The sequence below is a fragment of the Canis aureus genome, chromosome 29 (assembly GCF_053574225.1).
Source record: "Canis aureus isolate CA01 chromosome 29, VMU_Caureus_v.1.0, whole genome shotgun sequence".
Classification (NCBI taxonomy): domain Eukaryota; kingdom Metazoa; phylum Chordata; class Mammalia; order Carnivora; family Canidae; genus Canis; species Canis aureus.
Genome location: NC_135639.1, coordinates 32499132 through 32522880, shown reverse-complemented (window position 1 = coordinate 32522880; position 23749 = coordinate 32499132). Strand labels below are relative to the sequence as shown.

Here is a 23749-nt window from a genome sequence, read left to right as displayed (position 1 = left end):
GACCCCTGGGTTGAGGACAAAAACCTGAGTTCCCAGCTTGCTACCAGCCTTGTAACTGGGCTCCCTGCCATCCTGGCCCTTGAGTGCATTCCCCACACCAGACCAGCCAGACCAGACCCCCCCGCTGTCCCCTGGGTCTCCCCACTCCAAGTAAAGCTGAAGTCCTTAAAATGCTTATAGGGCCACCCACAGAATGGCCCAGCCCCCTCTCTGATCTCATATCCTCCTGCTGCCCCCCACCCCACACTGGCCTGGCTCCTGCCTCCAGGCCGTGGCCCTCCCAGTAGGGCCTCTGTCTGGAATGCTCTTCTCCCAGCCGTCCATGGCTTTCTCTTTGTTCAGACGTCATCACACCAGTGAGGCCATTTCTGAGCACTGTATTTGAAACCTTCTCTCTAGACTGCCCTCTCACCTTCTCTACATTATTTTTCTCCACTGTATTTATTACCACGTGACATATTTAATATTTTACTTGTTTGTCCCATTCCCATCCCTAAGCATTACTTCCGTGAGGGTAGCAGTATTTAACTGTTTTGATCACTGCTGTATCCCAGTGTCTAGAATAGTGCCTGACACCTAGTATCTAACGAATGCAATACACTGGCCAACCTTATGATCACTGGCCCTCTGTGGGGCCAGGGTCTTCATAGATTTCTTGGCACTCATTCATAGTGGCACCCAGGCCCCAGCACGATGCTTGGCACAGACCCCATGCTCGACGCATTTTGTGTCTCCCTGTAATCCTGGCATACCTGCCAAGGAGTCCTATGCACAGATTTACACATAAATGGATTACCTCCCTTGTCCAATTGTGTCATGGCACAAATGCATATATCTGGGAGTGGTTTGCTTGTTTTTAGAAATCAGAGTGGATTTATGTTATCTACACATCCCTCTCATTCCCTTGCACCCTGGAATTCTTTCTTGAATCTGAGAAAAAGGAATGGAGGTACAGCCAGGAACCAGTCCCCTGCTTTGTCAAAGCCAAAAAGACACCTTCTTTGATTGGATTCTATTGATTAGAAAACATGTTGGTGTTTTGAGTCCGTGCAGACTTTTGGAGAATCCCTAAATTCTGAGTCTGCCCTGAGATGTGCAGCCAATTTGAATATTTTGTATCCTAGGAGGAGAAGAAGGTTGAAAAGCCACAGCTTCTGTGCTCCCCAAAGGTGGGGGCTGCCTCTTATTCCCAGGTATTATGCTAGCACGAACTTGATACATCATAGGTGCCAATAAGTGCTTATTCTATATAATATTCTTTACAAATATAGGGCACTAGTACTTCTGTGAGCACTTGGGAGTCAAGTTGCTTCATTTAGCTGTTAAATGTTCTCAGTTGCAGACTGGCTTTCCATAGTGAGAGCTATAAACGTCAACCCTTTGACCCACTCATCCTCTTTCTGGGCACTGATTCCCAGGACATAACTTAAAAAGAAGAAAAAAAGCTATATGTACAAAGATATTTATAGCCACATTATTTATAATGACAAAAAACTGGAATCAAGCAATAGCAGAAAGTGGCTAAATATGGTATTACCATGAGAGAATAGTACACAGCATGAAAATGAGAACAGTGAAGACTATGCACAGGCAAGGAAATGTGCTTTCAAAATAGGTAAAAAAAAAAAAAAAAAAAAAAAAAAGTTTACAAAATTACTTGTAAACCCAATATTATGATTTATAAACAAAATTATTTGTAAATTTTATGTTAAAAAATAAAATCCAAAAAATAAAATAAAATAAAATAAAATCCATGGGGGCATCTGCCTTTGGCTCGGGTTGTGATCCTGGGGTCCTGGGATTGAGTTCTGCATCAGACTCCCCGCAGGGATCCTCCTTCTCCCTCTGCCTGTGTCTCTGCCTCTCTCTCTATGTCTCTCATGAATAAAGAAATAAAATCTTTTTAAAAAATAAAAATAAATAAAAACCATGTCTACCTGTTGTTAAAAATTAGGAGAAAGTACAAAAACTAACTTTGTATTGGGGGGTGGAACTGGGGAAATGTTTAAAAGATCATTTCCTCTAATGATGATGTAAAGTTTTCAAAATAAAAATCAAGGTCCTTAGATGGAGACTAAATGCTAATCTAATCTTTGTGTCGGGGCTAGGGACTTCATCTGCTCTTTTTGATCTTTCTTCCTGTGCCCCAGAAGGAGCTCTGAGCTGGGCACACAGCTTGTATTCAGAAAATACCCCCTAACAGACTGACAGCTCTGACCCCAAATGCAAGCAAACTTGTCTTAACTTCAACACTATTACTTATTTATCTATACCCTCTAGTTCCCTCTGACCCTTAACTCCTGCCCAATACTAAATGAATGGCCTTAAGCAATCTCTGAAATTCAGTTGCCTGGTGGTTGTTATTATTATTATGCATTCCATAAACGTTTGTTGACCTAAAGAGCCTCCATCAAATATCTGAGTGGGGGGGGGGGGGGGGCGGCAGGGTTGCAGAAGAATTCAGGAGAAATGGAAGCAAGGAGGGTAGGAAGAAGTGGGCTAGGAAGTCGGGGGGACAGTGGGCCTTCCCAGCTCTCAATTTTACAATGTGGACCCGGTGGAAGGTCACTGCGGTGGGGTCCCGGCTGCCTTCTGCAGAGCTAGCACCCCCCATCCAGGGTGCCCCTGCTAGGACCCTCCAGAGCCGCTCTGCGGAGATTTTGCTTCCTGGAACAACAGCCCTAGGTCTTAAGGACTGGGAGTCCAGGACTGTGCCCTTCGGCTTGACAGACGATGATTTTATTTAACCTCCGGGACAAGTCCTGTACTTGGCCAGAGGATGCAGAGCTGCCGTTCCTGGGGTGGCCGCGGGCCCGCCCCGGGCCGAGCGGTTCTTGCAGGCTGGAGGGGCAGCGTGCGCGGGGACCTGAGGCCGGCCCGGCCTGGGGCAGCCGAGGGGGACGCAGCAGCTCCCGGGTCCCCCGACAGGGGCAGCTGCCTGGGGCTCCCTGGTCAACCACAACCCCGCGACTAGCTCCTCTGTCCTTTCAAAAGATCCGAAACCCCCGCTCACGGGCTTGACAAAGGCAGCTTTCCCTGCCCCGTCCGAGCCCGGCAGTCGGTCTCCTTCAGTCCCCAGCCCTGCTCCGAGGGTCAGCGGGACCTTTCCCTGCGATGCGCGCTCCGCTCCGGGCGCTCCGGGACCCCGGGGAACCCGCGGGGAGGGCGCCCGACTGGGCCAGCGGCTCCTAACGCTCGCTCTTCTCCCACTTCCTGCTGCAGCCCCGAGGGAAACCCTGAAGTGGCCGCTTGGGATTGGGCGCCCCGGGATTCCAGCCCGCTCTGAGCATGCCCCGTGGCGCCTCCGGCCGTAAGGACACCTCCGCAGCACCCGGCGGCAGCCTCCGCGGCCTGGGGGGTGTAGACAGATGGGCTGGTGTCGGGGTTGGCCTTGCGCAGAGCAGACGAGCAGCTCTTTTGTCCACCCGCCTCCTGGCTCCCTTGACATGTGGCACAAAAGTTGCCAAAGGCAGAGAAGATGCCTGGACCACTACCAGTTTTCGAGCAACCCTGCATAGTAAAAGAAGAAATTCCAGGGGCGCCTGGGTGACTCTGTCGGTTTCATCATCTGCCATTGCTCAGGTCAGGATCCAAGGGTCCTGGGATGGAGCCCCTCGTTGGGCTCCCAGTTCAGCAGGGAGTCTGCTTCTCCTTCTCCTTCCAGCTCCTGTCTCTCTCACCATTTCTGTCCCTCTCTCTCAAATAAGTAAATAAAATCTTAAAAAAGAGAAGAAATTCCAAAACTGGATCATAGATAGGTGATTCACATTAAATTCTTATATTGAAGAAGTTAAAACAAAAAGACAATGTCATGTAATAGTGTTGTTCACAAGATAATTAATGGATTAATAATGTAATTTATCTGCTAATGGGACCTGAATTTATAGGTCCCATTTATGTGTGATGAACATATTTCATTGCTGTGTTCTGTATTTCTGTGGCTTTATATGTAACCTCATCTAGACAAATTTCCTGTCTGAATTTGAGTCTTTAGCTCACCTGGAGCCACCTTTCTGCTCCTCCCCCTTGCCAAAGAGGAAAGGTAGCTTGGGGTCAGAGTTACCCAACGGACTCTAGCCCTATACCCAGACAATAAACATTGTCCTCGTTACTAAATAGTGACTATGAGTCAGAGTGTGCGCTAGAACTTGACATACATCCTTTCATTTCATCAGGACAAGAGAAGTGTCTTGATGCCCTTATTATGGGAGGAAGCAGAGGCACTGGGCCACTGCCCAGACCCCCTTCATCGGAGGACTTGTTGTTCCAGCTCTTGGGAGGTGAGCGGCCTCAGGCCTCCAGCCCTGTCAAGGACTGCCTCCAACTGTCAAGAGCAGCCTTGCCCAACGGCATGCCCAGCCCCAGGCAGCCTGTGTCTGGTGACTGATCTAGGTGGGGATGATGAAGTGACCGTTTGGCCCAAGATGGGACAACTCTGATGGATCATTTGGCCCCAGAGCTCCCTGTGGAATAGGTCGAGCCTGTCAGGTCTAGGTGGCAGCTCATACTCCGTCTGCTCGATCCAGTTTCCTCCCCACTCTCTTCCACAGACATATAAGGACACTTCTTCTTCTTTTTTTTAAAAAGATTTTATTTATTTATTCATGAGAGACACAGAGAGAGGCAGAGACACAGGCAGATCAAAAAGCAGGCTTCGTGCAAGGAGCCCAATGTGGGATTCAATCTCGGGACTCCGGGATCACACCCTGAGCTGAAGACAGATGCTCAACAGCTAAGCCACCCAGGTGTCCCTATAAGGACCCTTCTTAATAAATATCCTGCATGCTACACACTGTCTCTGGGACCAGTGAACCCAGCCTACAATAGGCCCAGAGAAGTTAAGAGACTTTCCTAAAATTACTCAGTAACCAAGTAACAAGGCAGAGTCTGGGCTGGAGAAGTAGAGAGGAGCAATAGGGTCTGAGGGCTTTGTGTTAGAAGAGGGAGGGGCAGGAGGCTATTCAGAGGTTCCTAGGATCCCAGAAAGATGCCTCAGGCCCAGAATTCATGAAGGGCCAGATCTTCCTGTTTTACCAGCAAGGACTCCCATAGCCCAAATGCCCGCAAATCAACTAGACTAGATCCTTAGGAATGGCTTTTTGGACTTCCTCCACGGAGGAAGTGGAAATTGCAATAAGCTTTTTCTTCTTTTCTTTTTTTTAAGATTTTATTTATTATTTGAGAGAGAGAGAAGGAAAGAATGAGCAGTGAGGAGGGGCACTGAGAGAGAGAGAGAGAGAAAGAGAGAGAGAGAGAGAGAAGCAGACTCCCCAGTGAGTAGGAAACCTGATGTGGGGGTTCATCCCAGGACTCCAGGATCATGACCCAAGCCAAAGGCAGACACTTAACCGGCTGAGCCACTCAGGTACTCCTGCAATAAACTTTAAAAGTATGAACACATATGGAAGTAGAGAGTCCATACCAAGTGGCGGAAACAGGACAAGGTAGTAGGAGGGGCAGGAGACAGTCAGCTGGAGTGACGTTATTGGATGTCAGGCAGGCTGGAAAATTCTGTGGGGAGGGCTCTGAATGTCAGTGACCTGATGTGTTGTGTAATGGGGACAGGCAAAGGCATTCCCTTAGCCTCATCTCATTCCAACCATTCTCTCTCTCTCTCTCTGTGATATCCTCCCCCAAATCCATTTCCTCTCAGGGCTGGCCTGTGCTGCTGGCGTGGTCTGGCAGTGGCTGATACTGAAATCAACTATTTATAGTATTTGAGGACAGACGGAATGGCAGGGCCAGTTTCCATGACGCCAGGGCTCCTACAGGGTGGCTTCCTCCCTGCTGAGTCCCCACCACCAGCTCTGGGTCCATCTACTTTTCTATAACCTCTAGCTCTCTACTTCCACGTAGTCGTTCCTTAGGCAGCATCAGGGATGGTGCCACGTGAGAACAGAGGAAGAGGCCAACAAGTGATGATAATGCCACCACCTGTCACCCTACTCCCTGTGTTAGACCACATTCCAGGCTGAGGAGAGGTCTCAGCTCTCACCACTGGGTGATGTGGGCCTGGGGTCTTCTCCTCCCAAGTCTAGCCACCTAGCCTCTGCCTTCACTTCCCACCTGTTGACCACCTGAAGTTATAAATCTCCAGACAGAAGTCTGGAGGTAGAAGAGTACAGAAAAAATTAAGGTGAGAAAATGAAGATAACTGCTCCCCTAGTCAGATGTTCAGCTTCTATTTTGTGTCCTCCAAGCACCATGAAAAGAGAGTTCTGCCATTTGTCAGCTGTGACAATTTGACAAGTCATGTAGCCTATTGTTTCTCTCTTCTCTTTCAGTTAACAACGATTTATCCCATTTGCTACGCACCACCACCGTTCTATGTGCTAGAAAATCAACAGCAAACTAAACAGCCACAGACTTTCTCTCTTGTGGAGCTTACTGCATTTTAGTGTAATGGACAAACAAAATAAGTAAACTATATGGTATGTTTTGTGTACGTATGTTTATGTAGGTGTACATGTATTTAAATAAGTATATGTATGTGTATTTACATGCATATGTTTTTTCCGGCCAAAAGGGCCTATAAACAAAGATACTCCAGAGCAATGAGCATACCTGGCATCCTGATCTTGGTTTCTAAATACCATAAAAGGAATCCAGGACTTCTCAAAGAAATTCTAGAGCTGCAGCAGGAGAGCTACATGTTTAACCTGGGATAGATTGTTATATTGTAAGGAAGGGTGAGAACATGGAGGGCGCACAGAAGCCTGTGAAAGGGCTCTCCCTGGCCAAGTCTGAGACAATTTATTAAATAATAAGGCATTCTAGCCTATTGGGAAAAATAAGAATCTAAAAGTCCATACAGTAGATAAATAGCTAGAGAGATTAGACAGACAGAAAAAGGCAGGTAGGGAGGCAGGAAGGAAGGGGAAGGAAAGGTTCTCGCTTACAGTAGAATTTTGAGTTCCAACCAGTAAATGTAGAGGGCGTAACAGAGTTTGAGAATCATCATTGTGAAGCTATCATAATAAAGATCAATTTGGGCACAAATCATTGCTGAAGGCAAAATCGAGGATGAGAGTGTGATGAGAAGCAGGATATTTGCATAGTCTTTTTTTTTTAAGATTTATTTCTTCATTTTAGAGAGAGAGAGAGTATGGGAGGGAGGGGCAGAGAAAGAGGGAGAGAGAGAGAGAATTGCAAGCAGACTCTGCACTGAGCGTGGAGCCCAACACGGGGCTCGATCCCACAACCCTGAGATCATACCCTAAAACCAAGAGTTGAACACTTAATAGACTGTGCCACTGAGGTGTCCCTACATAATCTTAAAGTAGCTCCCCAACAGACTGCTTATTAGATGCAAAGGGAAAAATAACAACAGGTGGCAAAATCTAACACCATCTTGCCAGAAGGTCAAAATTAACATCACTGATAAGGGGCAAAAGTACATTGTGTGGCTCAAATATGGAATCCAGAGAAGGACATGATATTATTCATGTACATTCCATGTATACTCTAACTCTAATCATAAGGAAACATCATACCACCACCTTTGAAATCTAAAGGGATGGGGGAGGAACCATATTCTTCAAAAATGGTAATGTCATAAAGACAAAGTTTCTAGAAATATTCCAGACTAAAGGAGAATAAAGAGTCAGACCATATAAATGCAATGTATCTTGGAGGACACTTGACCTGGACTGGAGGGGAAAAATGGATACAGGTGGGAGGTTAGATTAAAGTATTGTATCGGTGTTCAATTTATGGGTAGAGAACTAGATTATGGCTGTGTAAGAGAATATCCCTATCTTTAGGAAATGAATGAACACTGAAGCATTTAGGGGTAAAGGGCAATGTGTATGTAACTTATTCTCAAATAGTTCAGGAAAAAGTTGCGTGTGAGTACATCTTATGTGTGTGTGTGTGTTTGTGTGAAGGGAGGGAGGGTGCAAATGAGACAGGTAAAGGATAGATGGATATTCTTTGTATTGTCCTTATTCTTGGAACTTTTCTGTAATCTTTTTTTAAAAGATTTTATTTATTCATGAGAGACACACAGAGAGAGACAGAGACATAGGAAGAGGGAGAAGCAGGCTCCATGCAGGAGCCTGACTTGGGACTCGATCTATGGACCAGGATCACACCCTGAGCCGAAGGCAGACACCCAACCACTGAACCACCCAGGTGTCCCCTTTTCTGTGATCTTGAACTGATCTCCAAATAAAATTTTTTTTAAGGAAATCATATAGAATGACAGATGGTATTATACTCTATGGAAAGGTATTATACTCTATGGAGAAAAGTATGGATTGCAAATGTTAATAATGAAAATGATGAGGGAGGATTTCTCCAGGAAAGTGATCTGAGTCAAGACCTGAACAGGTGAGTGAGTATGTAGCTCTCTGGGGGGGGGGGGGGGGGGAAGAGCATTCCAGGCGGAGGAAATAGCACGAAGATAATGGGAACCAGCCTGGCAAGGTGGCAGGGGGCTGGAGCAGAGCGCAGGCAGGTGTAGAGGTGAGGTCAGAGGAATGCTGGCACCTGGCTGGGCAGTGTGCTTCCTGCGTGGGGCTGTCTAAGAACTGCCTAAGAACCGCCAAGAGGAAGGTCTGAGAGCTTTGTGCTGTGGATTCACATGATCTGCCTTTCATTTCCCTCACCCTGCTGTGCTGAAACAAATGGAAGAGGAGGCAAGAGCAGCAGCAGGGGACCAGTAAGTGGGTTGTTACAATAATCTAGGCGAGAGGTGTTTATTGGCAGGGACTCAGGGTGGGAGCAGAGTCTGTGAGCGGTGCTTGGATTCTGGCTCTATTTTAAAGCATTTGCTGATGGATGGGAAGTGCTGTACAGGAGGGGGGTCACGGATGGCTCATGTGTTCTGGCCTGAACAGCAGCTACAAGGATGGAATTGCCATTCACTGAAATGGGGAAGCCTGTGGGAGAAGCAGCTTTGAGGGTGTGCTGAGGAATTTGGTTCTGGACATATCTAAGTATCAGATGCCTGGTAGAGATTTCCATGGAGATGTGGAACAGGCAGTTGTAGGTAGGAGTCTGGGGTGCCTGGGAGAGACCCAGGCAAGAGATGGGCACAGGGAGGATTTTAGACCTAGGAGTGGATGAAGGCATTGGGGAGGGGGGCAAGAAGCAAGGGCCAGGGATTGGGCATTGGAGCCCCAACTGTGAATGCTGGCCCGGGGAATGGGTAATGAGGAGGAGCTGCCAATGCAGATGGGGAAGGATCCAGCTATGAGGTGGACCAAGACTGAGAGAGAGAGAGCGTGGTGTCCTGGGAGCCAAGGGGAGAGTATTTCAAAGAAGAAGGAGTAGTCAGGTGTGTTGGTGTGTTGGGAAAGTCCAAGGAGTTGAGAATTGAGAACCGTCCATGGGATTAATGCTGTTAAAGTCATTTCAATGACTAAGAGCTTTGGTAGGCTAGCAAAGTCCTAACACTTGTACTATGACTGCTTGCCTTGATCCCAATGCTCTGTGTTAAGGAGCCCCACTTTAATTCTTTGGAAATTTTCAAGAATACTAAAGCCATTCATCTACAATTGGACTCCCAAGCTGAAGGTGATGAGGGCACTTCTAAACCCACGATCATTTTGTGGGTATAAAGCAAGAAGTTTTCAGGAAGTGGTATCAGTTGAGGGAGGGTGTAAGATGATGAATTCTTAATGACTAAGAGGTAAAGACAAATCCAAGAGAAGTGCCAAGGAAGAACTGACAGGTCTTGTCAACAGTTATATATGATAATGTGTATGTGTTGAAAGCCCTAAACATGATGTGCCCTTTGATCTAGCCATTCCACTACTAGGAATTTGCCTAGAAAAAAAAAGTAGGCATTCAAAGTACTAAGAGTATGTAAAGGGTTGTTCATCATAGAATTGTCCATAATTGCAAAATATTGGAAACATCCTAAGTGTCAATAATAGAGGACTGCAAGGTATATCATGGCACATTTATACCATGGAATACCATGTACCAGTTAAATTAAGGTGTAGGGGTGAATATATCTTGTCAAGAAAGGTGTTTTTGTTAAGTGAGAAGAGCAGGTTACACACACACACACACACACACACATATGTGTAGAACGCAGGAGGTTATATCTCAGTGGTAATGATAAGTGTTTGGCTTTGATAACTTTGTACTATTTAATTTAAAAAGTAGGAAAACAAGTAACATAGAAAAAGGGGGTAATGTTAAAGTTAGGAGAATAGATAAAATTGCCCAGGCAACAGATTATGGGAAGAAGCTTGGGGAACAGCCATATTGAAGGAGTGAGTAGAGGAGGAAAAACTGAGAAAGAATTTGAAGAACCAGTGAGGGGAAAGGCAGGAAGATCTGATGGAAGCCAAAGACCAGGTGAATGCCAGGAATGGCTTGCTTGTGATCTTCACTGCTGGTTAGCTACCCAAAGTCATTCCCAACTGTCTTCCACCTTGCCCATCGCCCTCTGGCAATTTCTTTACAGGTAGGAGTAGCCATGGGATCAGCACCAGCCAATGAGATGTGGGAAAATATGTACTGGGGGTTTTCGGAAAAGATTTTCCTTCCTCCAGGAAGGCGTGAACAGACCAAACCTCTGTCCTGTGTTGCTTCCTGTTTCCTGCCTTCAAATGCAGTTGTATGGGATGCGATGCTTGGGGCTGCCACCTGGCCAGCTTGTAATCACGAGAGAAAGGCCGGGGGGGTCAGATATACTAACCCAGAGCCTGTCTTCTTTTCTTTTTCTTTTTTTTTTTTAATTTTTATTTATTTATGATAGTCACAGAGAGAGAGAGAGAGAGGCAGAGACACAGGCAGAGGGAGAAGCAGGCTCCATGCACCGGGAGCCCGACGTGGGATTCGATCCCGGGTCTCCAGGATCGCGCCCTGGGCCAAAGGCAGGCGCCAAACCGCTGCGCCACCCAGGGATCCCCTGTCTTCTTTTCTGTGAGATAATGAGACACATCTGTTACCATAAACTGTCACTTTTGGGGGCCATCTGCTATTGTGCTTGAAGTCATTCACTGGCAGATAATAGGGAGAGTACAAACTTCTGGGGCCCCTCTGAGCTTTGCAGATCTATAAACGATACATACAGGAGCCACTATGCAGGTGACAAAGGGTTGGTGTGGTGAGGAAGTACAGGCCACGAGGCTGGACCACACTTCTGAGAGGCTTGTGAGTGGTAGGAGATATGATGACATGTAGTCAGCAGGGATACCTGAAGACTTCTTCTGTGCCTTTGCTGCGATCTTGACTCTGGCAGGAGACTGAGGAAACAAACCTGTTTTTGAACTTTTAATGTTTAAGCACACAGTAAGTGTTCATCAAATGGTGATCACTATTGTCATTATTCCATGAGATCATTCTTGGAGACGTTATAATCTCTAGGTGAAGTTTAGGTGTTCCGAGGTGTACTGGTCGGCAGATCCCTCTCTGCTCTCTGCCCCTTGGAGGCAGTGCGGTGTGATCCAGTTACTTGCTGGGTATCCTTGGGCCAAACCCCTCCGTCTCAGGTGCCTCCCCTGTTATTGGAGATCAGAATGCCTACCTTGTAGGGTCAGCATGAGAAATTAATGAAAAAATGCATGAGAAATGCTGGTACGGGGTAGACACTGGAGGGACAGGAATGCTCCATGGTGGGCACTGCAGGTTGCCTTTCAAACATCACATTGTTTTCCTCCTTCTTAACAGAACCAACCTTGGTTCAGGTATCTCCTCCTCCACCCTAGCTCAGAGAGCTGACGTGGAGTTTCTGAGGTCTCACAACCTAAGTACCAGAGGCAGCACTTGAACCCAGGCCTTCTGACTTTCAGCCCATTGTTCTAATTTTTTTATTTTTTTATTTTTTTATTTATGATAGGCACACAGTGAGAGAGAGAGAGAGGCAGAGACACAGGCAGATGGAGAAGCAGGCTCCATGCACCGGGAGCCTGACGTGGGATTCGATCCTGGGTCTCCAGGATCGCGCCCTGGGCCAAAGGCAGGCGCTAAACCGCTGCGCCACCCAGGGATCCCAGCCCATTGTTCTAATACCTCTTCTTCCAGGAAGAATTAGCACATTTATCCAGTAAGATTACTAGGTTTTAGAACTTCTAAAGTGTGGTCCGCTTGTCCCCATGAACAAGAGACAGCAGCCACAATGGCTTTTATGATCTAGTCTTAGGAGTGACACACCATTTCTTCTGTCACATTCTACTGGTTCCACGATTAGCCCTGACAATGTGAATTGTGTGAATACTGGGAGGTGGGGTTTGCCAAAGGCATTTTTGGAAGCTGGTTACCACGAGCCTCTTAACATTATTGTGAAGACAGTTTTGACTTTTAAAGCTGCTGAAAGGGCCTGGGAACTCCAACAGGTCCACAGGCCATACTTGGGGATTCGGTGACCTTGATGATACAAGCTCATGTCAATCTACCTGTTTTCTGCTACTCTTTGAAAGATGATTCTCAGCTCTATTTCATTTTTGCAGATTCATCTAAGTTTGTCAGTCTCATTTTTTAAAAAAGTCATCTCTACGCCCAACTTAGGGTTTGAACTCATGTGATCAGGAGTCACATGTTCCACCCACTGAGCCAGCCAGGAGCCCTGGTCAGTCTCACTTCAAAACCAGTAAGCCAGAGGGCCAGACTCCTAATCTGCCCAGTATTTTGCCTCTGATGACACCAGGGTGAGAGTGCTGGAGGAGCAGAGTGGTTGTCCTCCAGGACAGACATCATAAACCAGTGTTACACAGTTATGAGATATCTCATAAAGGGCTTTTTCCATCTATTGGGTTCCTCTTAAATTTTCTTGAATATTTTCAATCTGAACCATCTGCCTGGCTAATCCATTCCACAGATGACTTGTATCAAGCAGTAACTTCTTTCATTTGTCTTAAAGGCCTCAGCTAACTGTTCCTGAGACAGGTTTGATCTCTACATGCAAAGACTTAGCAAATATACTTATGTACAACTCACACGAACATTCTTTATGACTTTTGGGATGCTAATCCTTTTTCCTTCAGAAGAGTGCTAATATTTTTAGCATGTGATACAGTTGTGTTGTGCCCTCATGATCACATCAAACCACTTGTCTGGGTGGCCATCCTGTGCCATGTTCTTCTCAAGACTTTGGCCAGCAGAGCCTCAGTATGTGGCCTACATAGAGCTCACTGACATTTGTATTGATAGGCTATAGTATTCCACTTTCCAAAGCTTGTCACCAAAGCTTGTTAGAGTCTAGCTTGCAGTGTGGACCACTGGGTTATCGATCCAGCTGCCTTCTTTTTTCTTAGAGCAGCACACCCCTCCCCTGGCCTCCTACTCTGTCCCAGTCCACATGGTGCTGGTGAGGCTGACATTCACACTGCATCCGCTTTAGCAAATGATTATCAAAGGAAGGATAACTATCCAAGTTGGACATGGCAGGGTCTGGAATTGTTTTCAGGGAAGCGCAACAGGAAGGCCCTTTTGCCTGGAAAAAGGAGTCAGAGATCTGTAAGAATGAGTCCAGAGCTGCCTACAGCTCATGTTTCCTATTGCTGCACTCAGTAGGTGAAAACGTAGCCAAATAAGACCAACAGTGCCAAGAATAAGACAAATACCAGAGTTTGAGAATCTGGATTCACTCCTGCCTAAGGCTGGTTCCAACTCCCTTCTTTCCGGTGATTTCACCCAAGAAGGGCCAGTAGTGTTAGGTTCCTACCACTTATCATTGACAGGAGCCTTCATACAACTGATTCTTTCTGCCAAATTACATCGTGAGGGATCTCCCTGAAGGAGGATGTGTTAGGAGAAAATAACAGATGGCTGGAAATACAAGTGAAGATCTAGAGAGAGGGCTGGCCAGTGAAAAGGCAGGCGAACCATGCGTTCCATGGAAGCAGATAATTGGGTGGTGTGGAAACAGACACTCCCATGGGCCTGGCGGGAATAGAAATTGGTGTGCAATCTATTTTGGAAGGCATTTTGGCAGTATCTCAAGATTTGAAAGGTTATCGCTTTCTGAGCCAATGATTGTATTCAATGCAGCATTGTTTGTTGTGGGGAATAAAAGCTGGCAGTATTTGCATCATCAATAGGGGATTGGTTAAGTAAATTATGGAATCATGTCCAAGTTCTATTATTAAGGGGAAAAAAATGTAAGACTATGTGAAGCATTTGTTTACAGACGTGTGTGCTTACTGTGCAAAGTAAGCTCAGAGGACGGTATAGCGGGTAGTCAGCCACAGTAATATGTGGGGAGGGGACTGTCATTACAGAAAATTCTCACCTATTTGTACGAGCCCAGAATAATTTGAGATTAATTGCTGTTCTATTTCTGCTGCTGTAAGGAAAAGGACTAATAACATATCCCTTCTTTCACTATTAGTATTGTGAGTTCTCAGATCTCCGGCCCCAGGGGTTCATTCATTTATTTACTCATTTACTCAATCAAGTGACTGAGTGCTATCTATGTTAGGCACGCCTCTTGGTGCTGGGTATATGAAAGCCAAATGGAATCATTATCCTCATGGGTTCTATAGGATTGTGAAACAAAGAGCAGATGCTGACGAGTTATGAAGCCCAGAGGAAGAGAAGGGGGAGAGGATGCTGCATGGAACAGTAGGGTTCTGTTATATATAATGTGGTCAGAGAAAGCCTCGTTGAGAAGGCAACATAAAGATGTAAAAGGAGGGAGGAAGAAAGCCATGCAGCTCCAGCAGAAAGGGTCTTCTGGATACACACAGAAGATCCTGAAGTGTGCTTGATGATTCTGAGGCCATAAGGACTGTGTGGGTGGAAGGAACAAGGAGAAATGAAGCCAGAGGTAAGGGACAGGGGTCGGACAGCATAATAATGGACCTGAGGACACGGTACTACTTAGTGATGTGAGAAGCCACTAGAGGATTTTGGATACACTTTCAAATGATCACTCTGGTTGCTCTGTTAAGACCAGAGTAGAGGGAGGAAGGGGATGGGTGGTGGGTGGGAGAAGCAGGAAGGTGAGTTAGAAAGTGAGCGCAAGGATCCAGAAAGAAAATGACTTGTTATGATTGGATTCTAAATGTACTCTGAGAGTACAGCTGATGCATTTGTTGTAAGGGATGAACAGCATGAAAGTAGTGCTCCCAGGCTCAGTCCTGGGGCTGTCAGACCCCGAGAAGACAACCCTTCTACTACTTGAGGCCTAAGCCTACTAAAAGGGATGCCACTGAGTCACCACCAGAGGTGGCAGTGCTCTGAGTTGACAGAGATGGAGGACAGAACCAGGGGAAGGTGGAGGTTTGGTTTATGCACAGCAGGCCCTGCCCTACACTGAGATGGATGGGGTCCTTGCCTTGGGATGCCAGGGGAGGCTGGAGGCCTATGCCACCATCTTGACACACTTGGTTTGGGAGGGGACAGACTGCATTTTGACCCACCACAGCAAGAGAAGGCTCACAGCCAATTTAGCTCAATTTAGCAAAACCAGTGGTTTAGCACCTGCCTTCAGCCCAGGGTGTGATCCTGGAGACCCGGGATTGAGTCCCGCATCAGACTCCCAGCATGGAGCCTGCTTCTTCCTCTGCCTGTGTCTCTGCCTCTCAATCTCTCTCTCTCTCTCTAAAAAAAAAAAAAAGAAAAAAAGAAAAAAAAAACCAAATTCTATATCATCTCCTATGCCCATGTCTTGTGGAGCAAATCAAAACCCATTACACATCTTTTCACTTTTGCTTTTAAAGACATATGCATTATTTTTGTAATCAGAATAGAAAGAATGGTGAGATGGTCAATAGCAGTCAATTTAGAGAAGGTCACAGAGTTAGCTTATTGAGAAAGTAGTAAGGTAAGAAGCGGGGTCTTCCAAGAGCAGGATGGAAGCCAGATGGTATGTGATTGAGAATGGAAAAGGAGAGGATGGGGATCCCTGGGTGGCGCAGCGGTTTGGCGCCTGCCTTTGGCCCAGGGCGCGATCCTGGAGACCTGGGATCGAATCCCACGTCGGGCTCCCGGTGCATGGAGCCTGCTTCTCCCTCTGCCTGTGTCTCTGCCTCTCTCTCTCTTTCTCTCTCTGTGACTATCATAAATAAAATAAAAAAACTTAAAAAAAAAAAAAAAGGAGAGGATGCGATACTGAAGCAGTGAATATAAGCCTCCCTTGAGAAACTTGGTGAAGGAAGGAAACAAGAATGTTAAGAACAAACATATGCCACCCAATTCTGAATAAAGTTTATTAAATAATATGTACAGCAAATGTAGTAACTCAACACCTTCATTTATCAAATCAATCCACGGCAATAAAGAAAAATAAATGAATAGAACAATCTGTGTCGGCATAGTACATGCTCTCCGTGTGTAAAATGGCAACACTTTAACTGGTTATATATAATGTTATTTTTCTTTCAGCATATAATCATCTTTGTAGTAACCTATTCTAGCAAAAGAACTTAATACCTACTGTAGATAAATAGGACTGAAAAAAAAAAACCCCAAAAAAATAAAAAAAAAAACCCCTATAACTGAGATAACAATTACCTTCTCTCCCAGAATGATTATTTGAAATTTTAACACTTTACAATACAATGGCTATTTTTGTGCTAAAAATCTGCAGGTGAGTTATTTGGAATTCCTTCATTTAAATAAAAATGCAAAAAACTTCATGACTTCCTTATTTTACCCCCCTTCAGTTCAAATTTTTAAAATTATTTTTCTATACAAAGTAGGTACATGGGCTATACAAAGTTAAATATACATATTTACAGTCCTACCTCTTAGGCATGTGATTTTTTCTTTTACTGATCCGAGAGAGACTGCAAAAGATAAGTAGTTGGGGGCTTGTTATTACCCAGAAGCATGGCGAATATATCAAAATGTGTTGCAAGGCATGGTGCCAGTTAGTTGCACTTGCTATTAATAAACTTGTATAAATATTTCAGCATAAAAATAGGTATTTTATATTACTAAATGTCTGAAGACAAAAAGAGCAATTGGAAACCTTTGTTCCTTGTTTTGTCATACATAGGAAGCTGAAGTTTGATGCAAGTTTTAACATGATTTTGTTAAAGACGGGCAAATTGGTGAGGCATACCTGGGTATTTGGAGATCTACAAATGCATGAGGCTGGCATCATATGCAAATGTGGCTTTACAAATTGGTTTTATTTTCTAGCTGTATTTAAAGAGGTGTTCAAAATTACCTACTTAATTAAGAAGCACCCCTCAAAAAAACTATTAGGATAAAGTCGTTATTAATGGTTTGTATCTAAGAAAGACCAGGAAACACGTTAGCCAATATAGGAATTACATTCCAAAAATGAGTGAGATGCTGTAGTGCAAAACGCACGTGCATATGCACTTGCACTATGTTCCTTCAGGGAGAGTCAAATAGTGCCCTGGGATGGTGAAGTGGACTTTCCAAAACAATGAGTCTTAGTCAAAGACTATCAAAAAGGCTCCTTCTACCCAGGAAGCGCCTCCACCGCCACCTGCACTCCCTTATCACAGTTAGTTCCACAGCCTCATTTTTTGAGGTTAAGGCTCTGCTCTGTCCTAGTTAAAAAACAAATGTCTCTGGGAAGAAGTAACACATTCCTCTTATCACTCATTTCCACCCCAGTGTCAAGGACTCAGTGGCAGTTTCTTTCCTGAGACTGGGACTGGAAGGGAGGACAGGGAGAGAATGAGGCTGTCTGATGTGGGGTGGGGGTGGTGCACAGCTGATGGGTAGCAGATGGATGGCAGAGGCACTGAAGACAAACTCTCCACCTACTTGTAAAGACTCCAGACTTTGGGACAATGGTCCTGGGGCAATTATGAGCTATATGCAGACGGCCAGGGTTCCTGTATACACCCTACCACCTACAACTGCTGTTCCTATTTGTGACCTTGGATGTGTATTTGTGGGGAGGACGAGAGTTTGAAGACTCTGGAAACAGTTCCGAGAATTTCCAGCCATAAACTACCCTCAGATAAAGGTTCTTCTCACAGCCCAGTTGTTCAAGAGTGAGCTAATGGAGAAATACGAGAATGCTTTCTAGAGTCTCTCCAGGGAAAGGTAATCACCTCCTCTCTCATACCCTTCTTAGCACGTATCACAGTCTCTCTTAATCCAGTATCTTTGTATGTCTGCCTCTCCAATCACCTCGGAGTTCCTGGCAGGTGGGTGGGTCATTCTCTATTTCTTCAAGGGGTCTAACAGAGAGGCTGGTAAACATCCTTGAATTGGATGGAATTGTGACCAAGCACTCCAGGTGTCACACGGAGGTTCCCCCCCACCTCAGAGGTAGCCCCACAAAGGACAGACGTCCCAGGAGTGGCAGAAATGCTGCCTCGCACTCAGGGCCACTGCGTGTGTGCCTTCTGCTCCCATGAGGAGCCTCACCAGGGTGCATGGGATTCATGACCCCGAGCTGTCCCTGAACTACTGCGGGGAGTAAAAATGAAGGCGCGGTGAGTCCACGTCCTGCTTGTCAGTGGCCCTGGCATCAGCATACATCAGTGTATATTAAATATTCACTGAACGCCATCCTTGGTTCTCTTGTGAGACTACGCCTATCAACCTCAAACTGCCCGGGCCAAAACAATCCAGAAAAGAAAGGTTAGTATTGGCATTCTGATAAATCAAACTGTGCTACAGGTGACCGCTTTTAAAAGTCGGTGATAACAGGAAAGGATCACACTGCAAGTGACCTTGACAGCTACAGAACGTCTTCGCTTAGTCACTTGGCGATGCAAATTTACAAATACACCCCACTCCCATGGGCAAACCTCATGTGCTTTTCTGTCTGAACACCTGGGGCATCAGGGCAATGCTGCACGCAGGCTGAATGTACAGGGCACCTACGTTCTGCTTCCATTTCCCCGTGTACCCGGGTGCAAGGCACATGGTCTCGGGTCACCTGGGGACCTCCGTCACTGTCCAGGGATGGCTCGGCAGCCCACACAGATCTCTAGCAATGTTGGGAAATCGGTGGGCTCCGGGGCAGCTGGGGTGTGGAGCCTTTGGAGAATGGCTGGGGATCTATCTGCCTGGCACTCCGAGGGCTGCTTCAGGCTAAATGACTGCTTTGAGCCAGAGCTGGTCGAGGCTGGGGCAGCAAAAGGTGTCTCTGACCTCACTGATCCTGGACTGTGTTACAGGTCAGATTACCCAAGACGGGGAGAGGCAGGGAAGGCTTGGAGTGGTTCCCAGAAGCAGCTAAGTAAATACAGATTTGCCTCATTTCTTTTTCCTCAGTTCGGCCTGCCTGATACACTGAAGTGTAGATAGGCTCCAGCTTCAGACACAACACTTCTCTGTCCCTCTCTTTTGCTTCTCATTTTATCCACTGCATTAGTTTTCCTACTGACTCAACATTTAAATAAAGAGACCAGTTCATGAATTATGCTTCATCCTCCAATAAAAATAATCTCTGGTTTTCAATCTTCTTATAGATACAAAGGCTTTACATAGTTGCCTGGAAAAGTACCAAATTGCCTTGTTCTTCTTGAAGTACCTATAAAAAAACAAAACAAAACATTAGCAAAATCAGCAGATGCATCCATGTGAGTTCAGAGAGAGCCCCCCCCCTTTTAAAAATTATTTATTTGAGAAAGAGAGTGCACACATGAGCGAGCAGGGGGAGGGGCGGAGGGAGAGAGAATTATTTTAAAAAAAGATTTTATTTATTTACGAGAGAGAGAGAGAGAGAGAGAGAGAGGGGCAGAGACACAGGCAGAGGGAGAAGCAGGCTCCCTGTGGGGGAGCCTGATGTGGGAGTTGATCCCAGGACCACGACCTGAGCCAAAGGCAGATGCTTAAGCACTGAGTCACCCAGGTGCCCTGAGAGAGAGAATTCTAAGCAGACTCCCCCATTGAGCACAGAGCCCAACTTGGGGCTCGATTTCATGATCCTGACTCCATGACCCAAGCCAAAGTCAAGATTTGGATGCTCAACTGACTGAGCCACCCAGGCGCCCCTGGAGAGAGCCTTTTGATAACAACCCTACAGCATGAAGGACAGTGTATGGTTTTCTCTATCTTATCTCAAAATAGAGATAAAATTAGGCTGCAAAAGAGTGATAAGCCAGGCAGGCATTCTCAATACTCCCTTTTTCCGATGAGGAATGCAAAGCTCAGAGAGCTTAAGCCTCACAGCTTAGCAAGCATCAGAAGCAGGCTCTGAACCCAGGATTTCTGACTCCCAGCCCACTACTCTTTCTGATACTTCTCCTTTTTGGAAAAATGAGCACATTCATTCAACACAAGATACCAACGATTTAGAATTTCCAAACTGTAGGATTTCTAAAAGTCCACTGGATATGACCACACATGAAAAGGAAATTCCTCTCAGAAGCTTGTGCCCAAGCCCCAGATCGACTCCCTGTCTTTGCTGCCAACCTCGTCAAGGTTCCTGCTGAGCCAGGAGCACTGAGCTACCTGGGCACAAAGCCCTTCCTTTGCTGCTCCACATCCCCAATTGCCGAATTCCTGACCTACTTTCTTCCCTTGGAACAGACTCTCTAAAGCTGGGGGTGGGGGTGGTGGCAGATATGTGCCATATCATTATTCCCCTCATTGGCAGATATCACAATTTGATGACTGCATCCTTTTCCCAATTGGCTTGGGTACAGCTTCAAAACCCTGCTGAACAGAGCATTTCAAGCAGTCACTACCAGTAGATTGGAGTCATTGCCCAAAGCTAAAAGAAAGCGTCAAAGCTAAAGACATTGAAAAGAACTATTGAATCCCTAGGGAGAACTGCCAAAGAGGCTGCAGAGAACTGAGATGAGGGCTAGAGATGGGCTCCTTACAGCAGACTCGCAGCTTTCCTTATGGACGAGAAAAATGAGCTCCATTGGGTTTCTTATTTTACTTTAAGCACAAGGCTATGTTTTGAAGCATTTGAGGGATTGAGGAATATTTCCTTTACCTAGCTGCCAGGGATGCCTCCAGGAGAGAATTAGTGGCCATCACCCTACCCCATGTTCTTGTAAAAAATATAACTACTTTTGGAAGAGTTTAACAGCTAATCTTTTTTACTTTTTAGAAATTTTATTTAGGGCACCTAGGTGGCTCAGTGGTTGAGCGTCTGCCTTAGGCTGAGGTCATGATCCCGGGGTCCTGGGATCGAGTTGGAGCCCATGTTGGGCTCCCCTCAGGGAGCCTGCTTCTCCCTCTGCCTGTGTCTCTGCCTCTCTGCGTCTCTCGTGAATAAATAAAATCTTTATTTTTTATTTTTATTTATTTATGATAGTCACACACACAGAGAGAGAGAGAGAGAGAGAGAGAGAGAGAGAGGCAGAGACACAGGCAGAGGGAGAAGCAGGCTCCATGCACCGGGAGCCCGACGTGGGATTCGATCCCGGGTCTCCAGGATCACGCCCTGGGCCAAAGGCAGGTGCCAAACTGCTGCGCCACCCAGGGATCCCTCTCATGAATAAATAAAATCTTAAAAAAATCTATTTATTTATTTGAGAGAGACAGAGAGCATGCATGTGTGTGCAAGGGGAGTGGCAGAGGGAGAGGAAGCAGCAGACTCCCCACTGAGCAGGGAGCCTGATGTGGAACTTGATCCCAGGACCTGGGATCATGACCTGAGCTGAAGGTAGGTGCTTAACTGACTGAGCCTCAGGCACCCTGAGGTTAACAGCTAATCTATACCAGAGCTGCACTCTAACACGATAGCCACAGGAGGCTACTGAGCACTTGAAACAGGGCTAGTCTGAACTCAGCTACACTGTAACTGTAAAATATGCACCAGACTTCTAAGGCTTAGTGAGATATTCTACATTCTTCCCTCTGTACTAACAATTTTTTATACTGATTACATGTTCAAATGATAATATTTGAATGCATTGGTTTTAATAAGATATATTGCTAAAATTAATTTCACTGGTTTCATTTTACTTCTTTCAATGTGGCTGCCAGAAAATTTGTAATTTCACACATGGCTTGTATTCTGTTTCCATTGGAGTGCTGACTTTTCAGACCTGGCTTTTTTTTTTTTTTTTTTTAAGATTTTACTTATTCATGAGAAACACACAGAGAGAGGCAGAGATATAGGCAGTGGGAGACGCAGGCTCTCCATGGGAGCCCCATGTGGGACTCAATCCCGGGACTCTGAGCTAAAGGCAAACACTCAACTGCTGAGCCACCTGAGCCACCTAGGTGCCCCAGACCTGGCCTCCTTCTGATCGGAGCAGTTCAAGGTAGTGAGGGGCCACAGGCTTCTGGGAGCCTGCGGAGGATGGGGCAGCTTTCTAAGAGGCTGGTGAGGCCCCGGCAAATCCTTCTGGTTTCCCACTTATGCTGTGGCCTTGCCATTCTTACTACCCTAGGCCTGATAGGACTTCACTTTAGCAAATATTTTTCTAGAGGCATCAGGAGAGAGCTAGTCTTAGAAAGAAGATAAAGGTAAAGCTATCTGCAGAAGAGGAGAACAGAGGCAAAAAGTCAGTCAGTGCCTCCCAATAGCGTATTTATGCTTGAGGAGAAAGAATAGAGACTTGGGGACAGATACACTTGAGTTCAAGTATTGGTCTGCTACTGGCTACCTGGGTGACCTGGGCTAGTTATGTAACCTTTGGGCTTCGGTTTTGAGTCTGTGAACTTAGGATAATTCTTGTCTTATAGGCTGTTTGTTGAGAACTTCAATAAGTATATTAAACAAGTATCTGCTTTTTTTGGGGGGGGGCGGGAATTTTATTATCAATGTATATTGTGACAGTTGATAGCCAAAAACTGGCTAGAGGGCAGGGGTATTGAGTGGTCAGAAGGGAACTTGTGGGAGCTCACAGCACACAGGGACGAGGGGTGGGAGATGGCAGCCTTTAAAGGACAACTGTGGTTGTAGAGTGATCTCTCTGTCCTGCCCCCAATACCCAAGACCAGCTGTCAGGCTGCCTGGGACCCAAGACCTTCCATGAGCTTCTTTCTGACTGATTCCCAGACCTGTCTGAGACTCTCCTTTTAACTGAGCCCCTAGGACATTCCTGCAGCTGCCTTCCCCTGTCAGGAATTGTGAGTAGGTGTCCAGTGAGGATGGATAGGGCTGGGGGCTGGGCCAGAGTAAGGGGAGACAGGAATTGGGGATGACTACCAGCATGCAAGACACGTCTGGGGCCATGGGGGCCAGCCCACTGCATGGACACACACTCTCTTCCAGGCACCTCATATTTGGAGCCTTGTGCACTCGGGAATCTCACATACCAATCCTTGCAACACTTGGGGCTTTTGTACACAATCTCTCCCATTCTGGGGACCTGGAGGTCACTGAAGACTTCAGCCTACCAGTGTGGACTTCTCAGGAGCCTGCCTCAGCTCTCAGGACTGGGCCTGCTAAGCAGATCCCTGAGATCACCTAGTGTGACCGGGAGGGAGTGGAGCGGAGATCTGGAAGGGGGACAGGATGGGTGTCAGGGCTGGGTTCCTCGGTCTCATGACTGTGAAGGGGCTGGGCACAGAGGGTTCATTTGTTTGGCAGTGGGGGAGGCTGGAAAAGAAGAGGATAAGAAGGCCTGAGAGGCTGCCCACCCCTCGGGGCGGGGTGGGGGTAGGGGTGGGCAAGTTTCTGCTTTGTAACAAAATCTCAAAAAATGTTGACCTCTCCTCTCCTGTTCTATAATGGTGAATCTTTTGTATTAAGCAGGTTGCTTTGATCAAAGTTGTTAGAAGCCTGCAGTAAATGAGGTCTTTAGAATCTCTATACATACACTTGAGTTTCACAGTTGAGATCATGGCTCAAATTTTCTCATGTTGTTTCATAAGAGTTTTGAAGAAATTAAATTTTCTAATGTAGAACAGATATATGCATAATAGAAATACAAACAGAACTCAATGAATTTGACAATTGCCCTTCTGTGCAGTTGTGTTGGCATATTTGGGTTTTGGG

The 23749-nt window shown here is 46.1% G+C and overlaps 1 protein-coding gene and 1 long non-coding RNA gene across 51 annotated transcripts in view; one reads left to right on the top strand and one right to left on the bottom strand.

The window, feature by feature from the left end:
• Nucleotides 1-2689: 2689 nt before the first annotated feature.
• LOC144301360 (uncharacterized) lies at nt 2690-6445 on the top strand. The gene is made up of 3 exons (XR_013368188.1): nt 2690-3582; nt 4176-4280; nt 6285-6445. It is a non-coding gene; the product is annotated as an uncharacterized LOC144301360 (long non-coding RNA).
• Nucleotides 6446-16095: 9650 nt separating this feature from the next.
• The window catches only part of SORBS1 (sorbin and SH3 domain containing 1), a 228098-nt gene continuing 220444 nt past the window's right edge, over nt 16096-23749 (bottom strand). For all 50 annotated transcript variants that reach the window (XM_077878259.1, XM_077878263.1, XM_077878261.1 and 47 more), the window contains one exon: nt 16096-19372. In XM_077878259.1, coding sequence (XP_077734385.1) covers nt 19305-19372 — 68 coding nt within the window. In that variant the 3' untranslated portion in view covers nt 16096-19304. The remainder of the gene's footprint in view (nt 19373-23749) is intronic.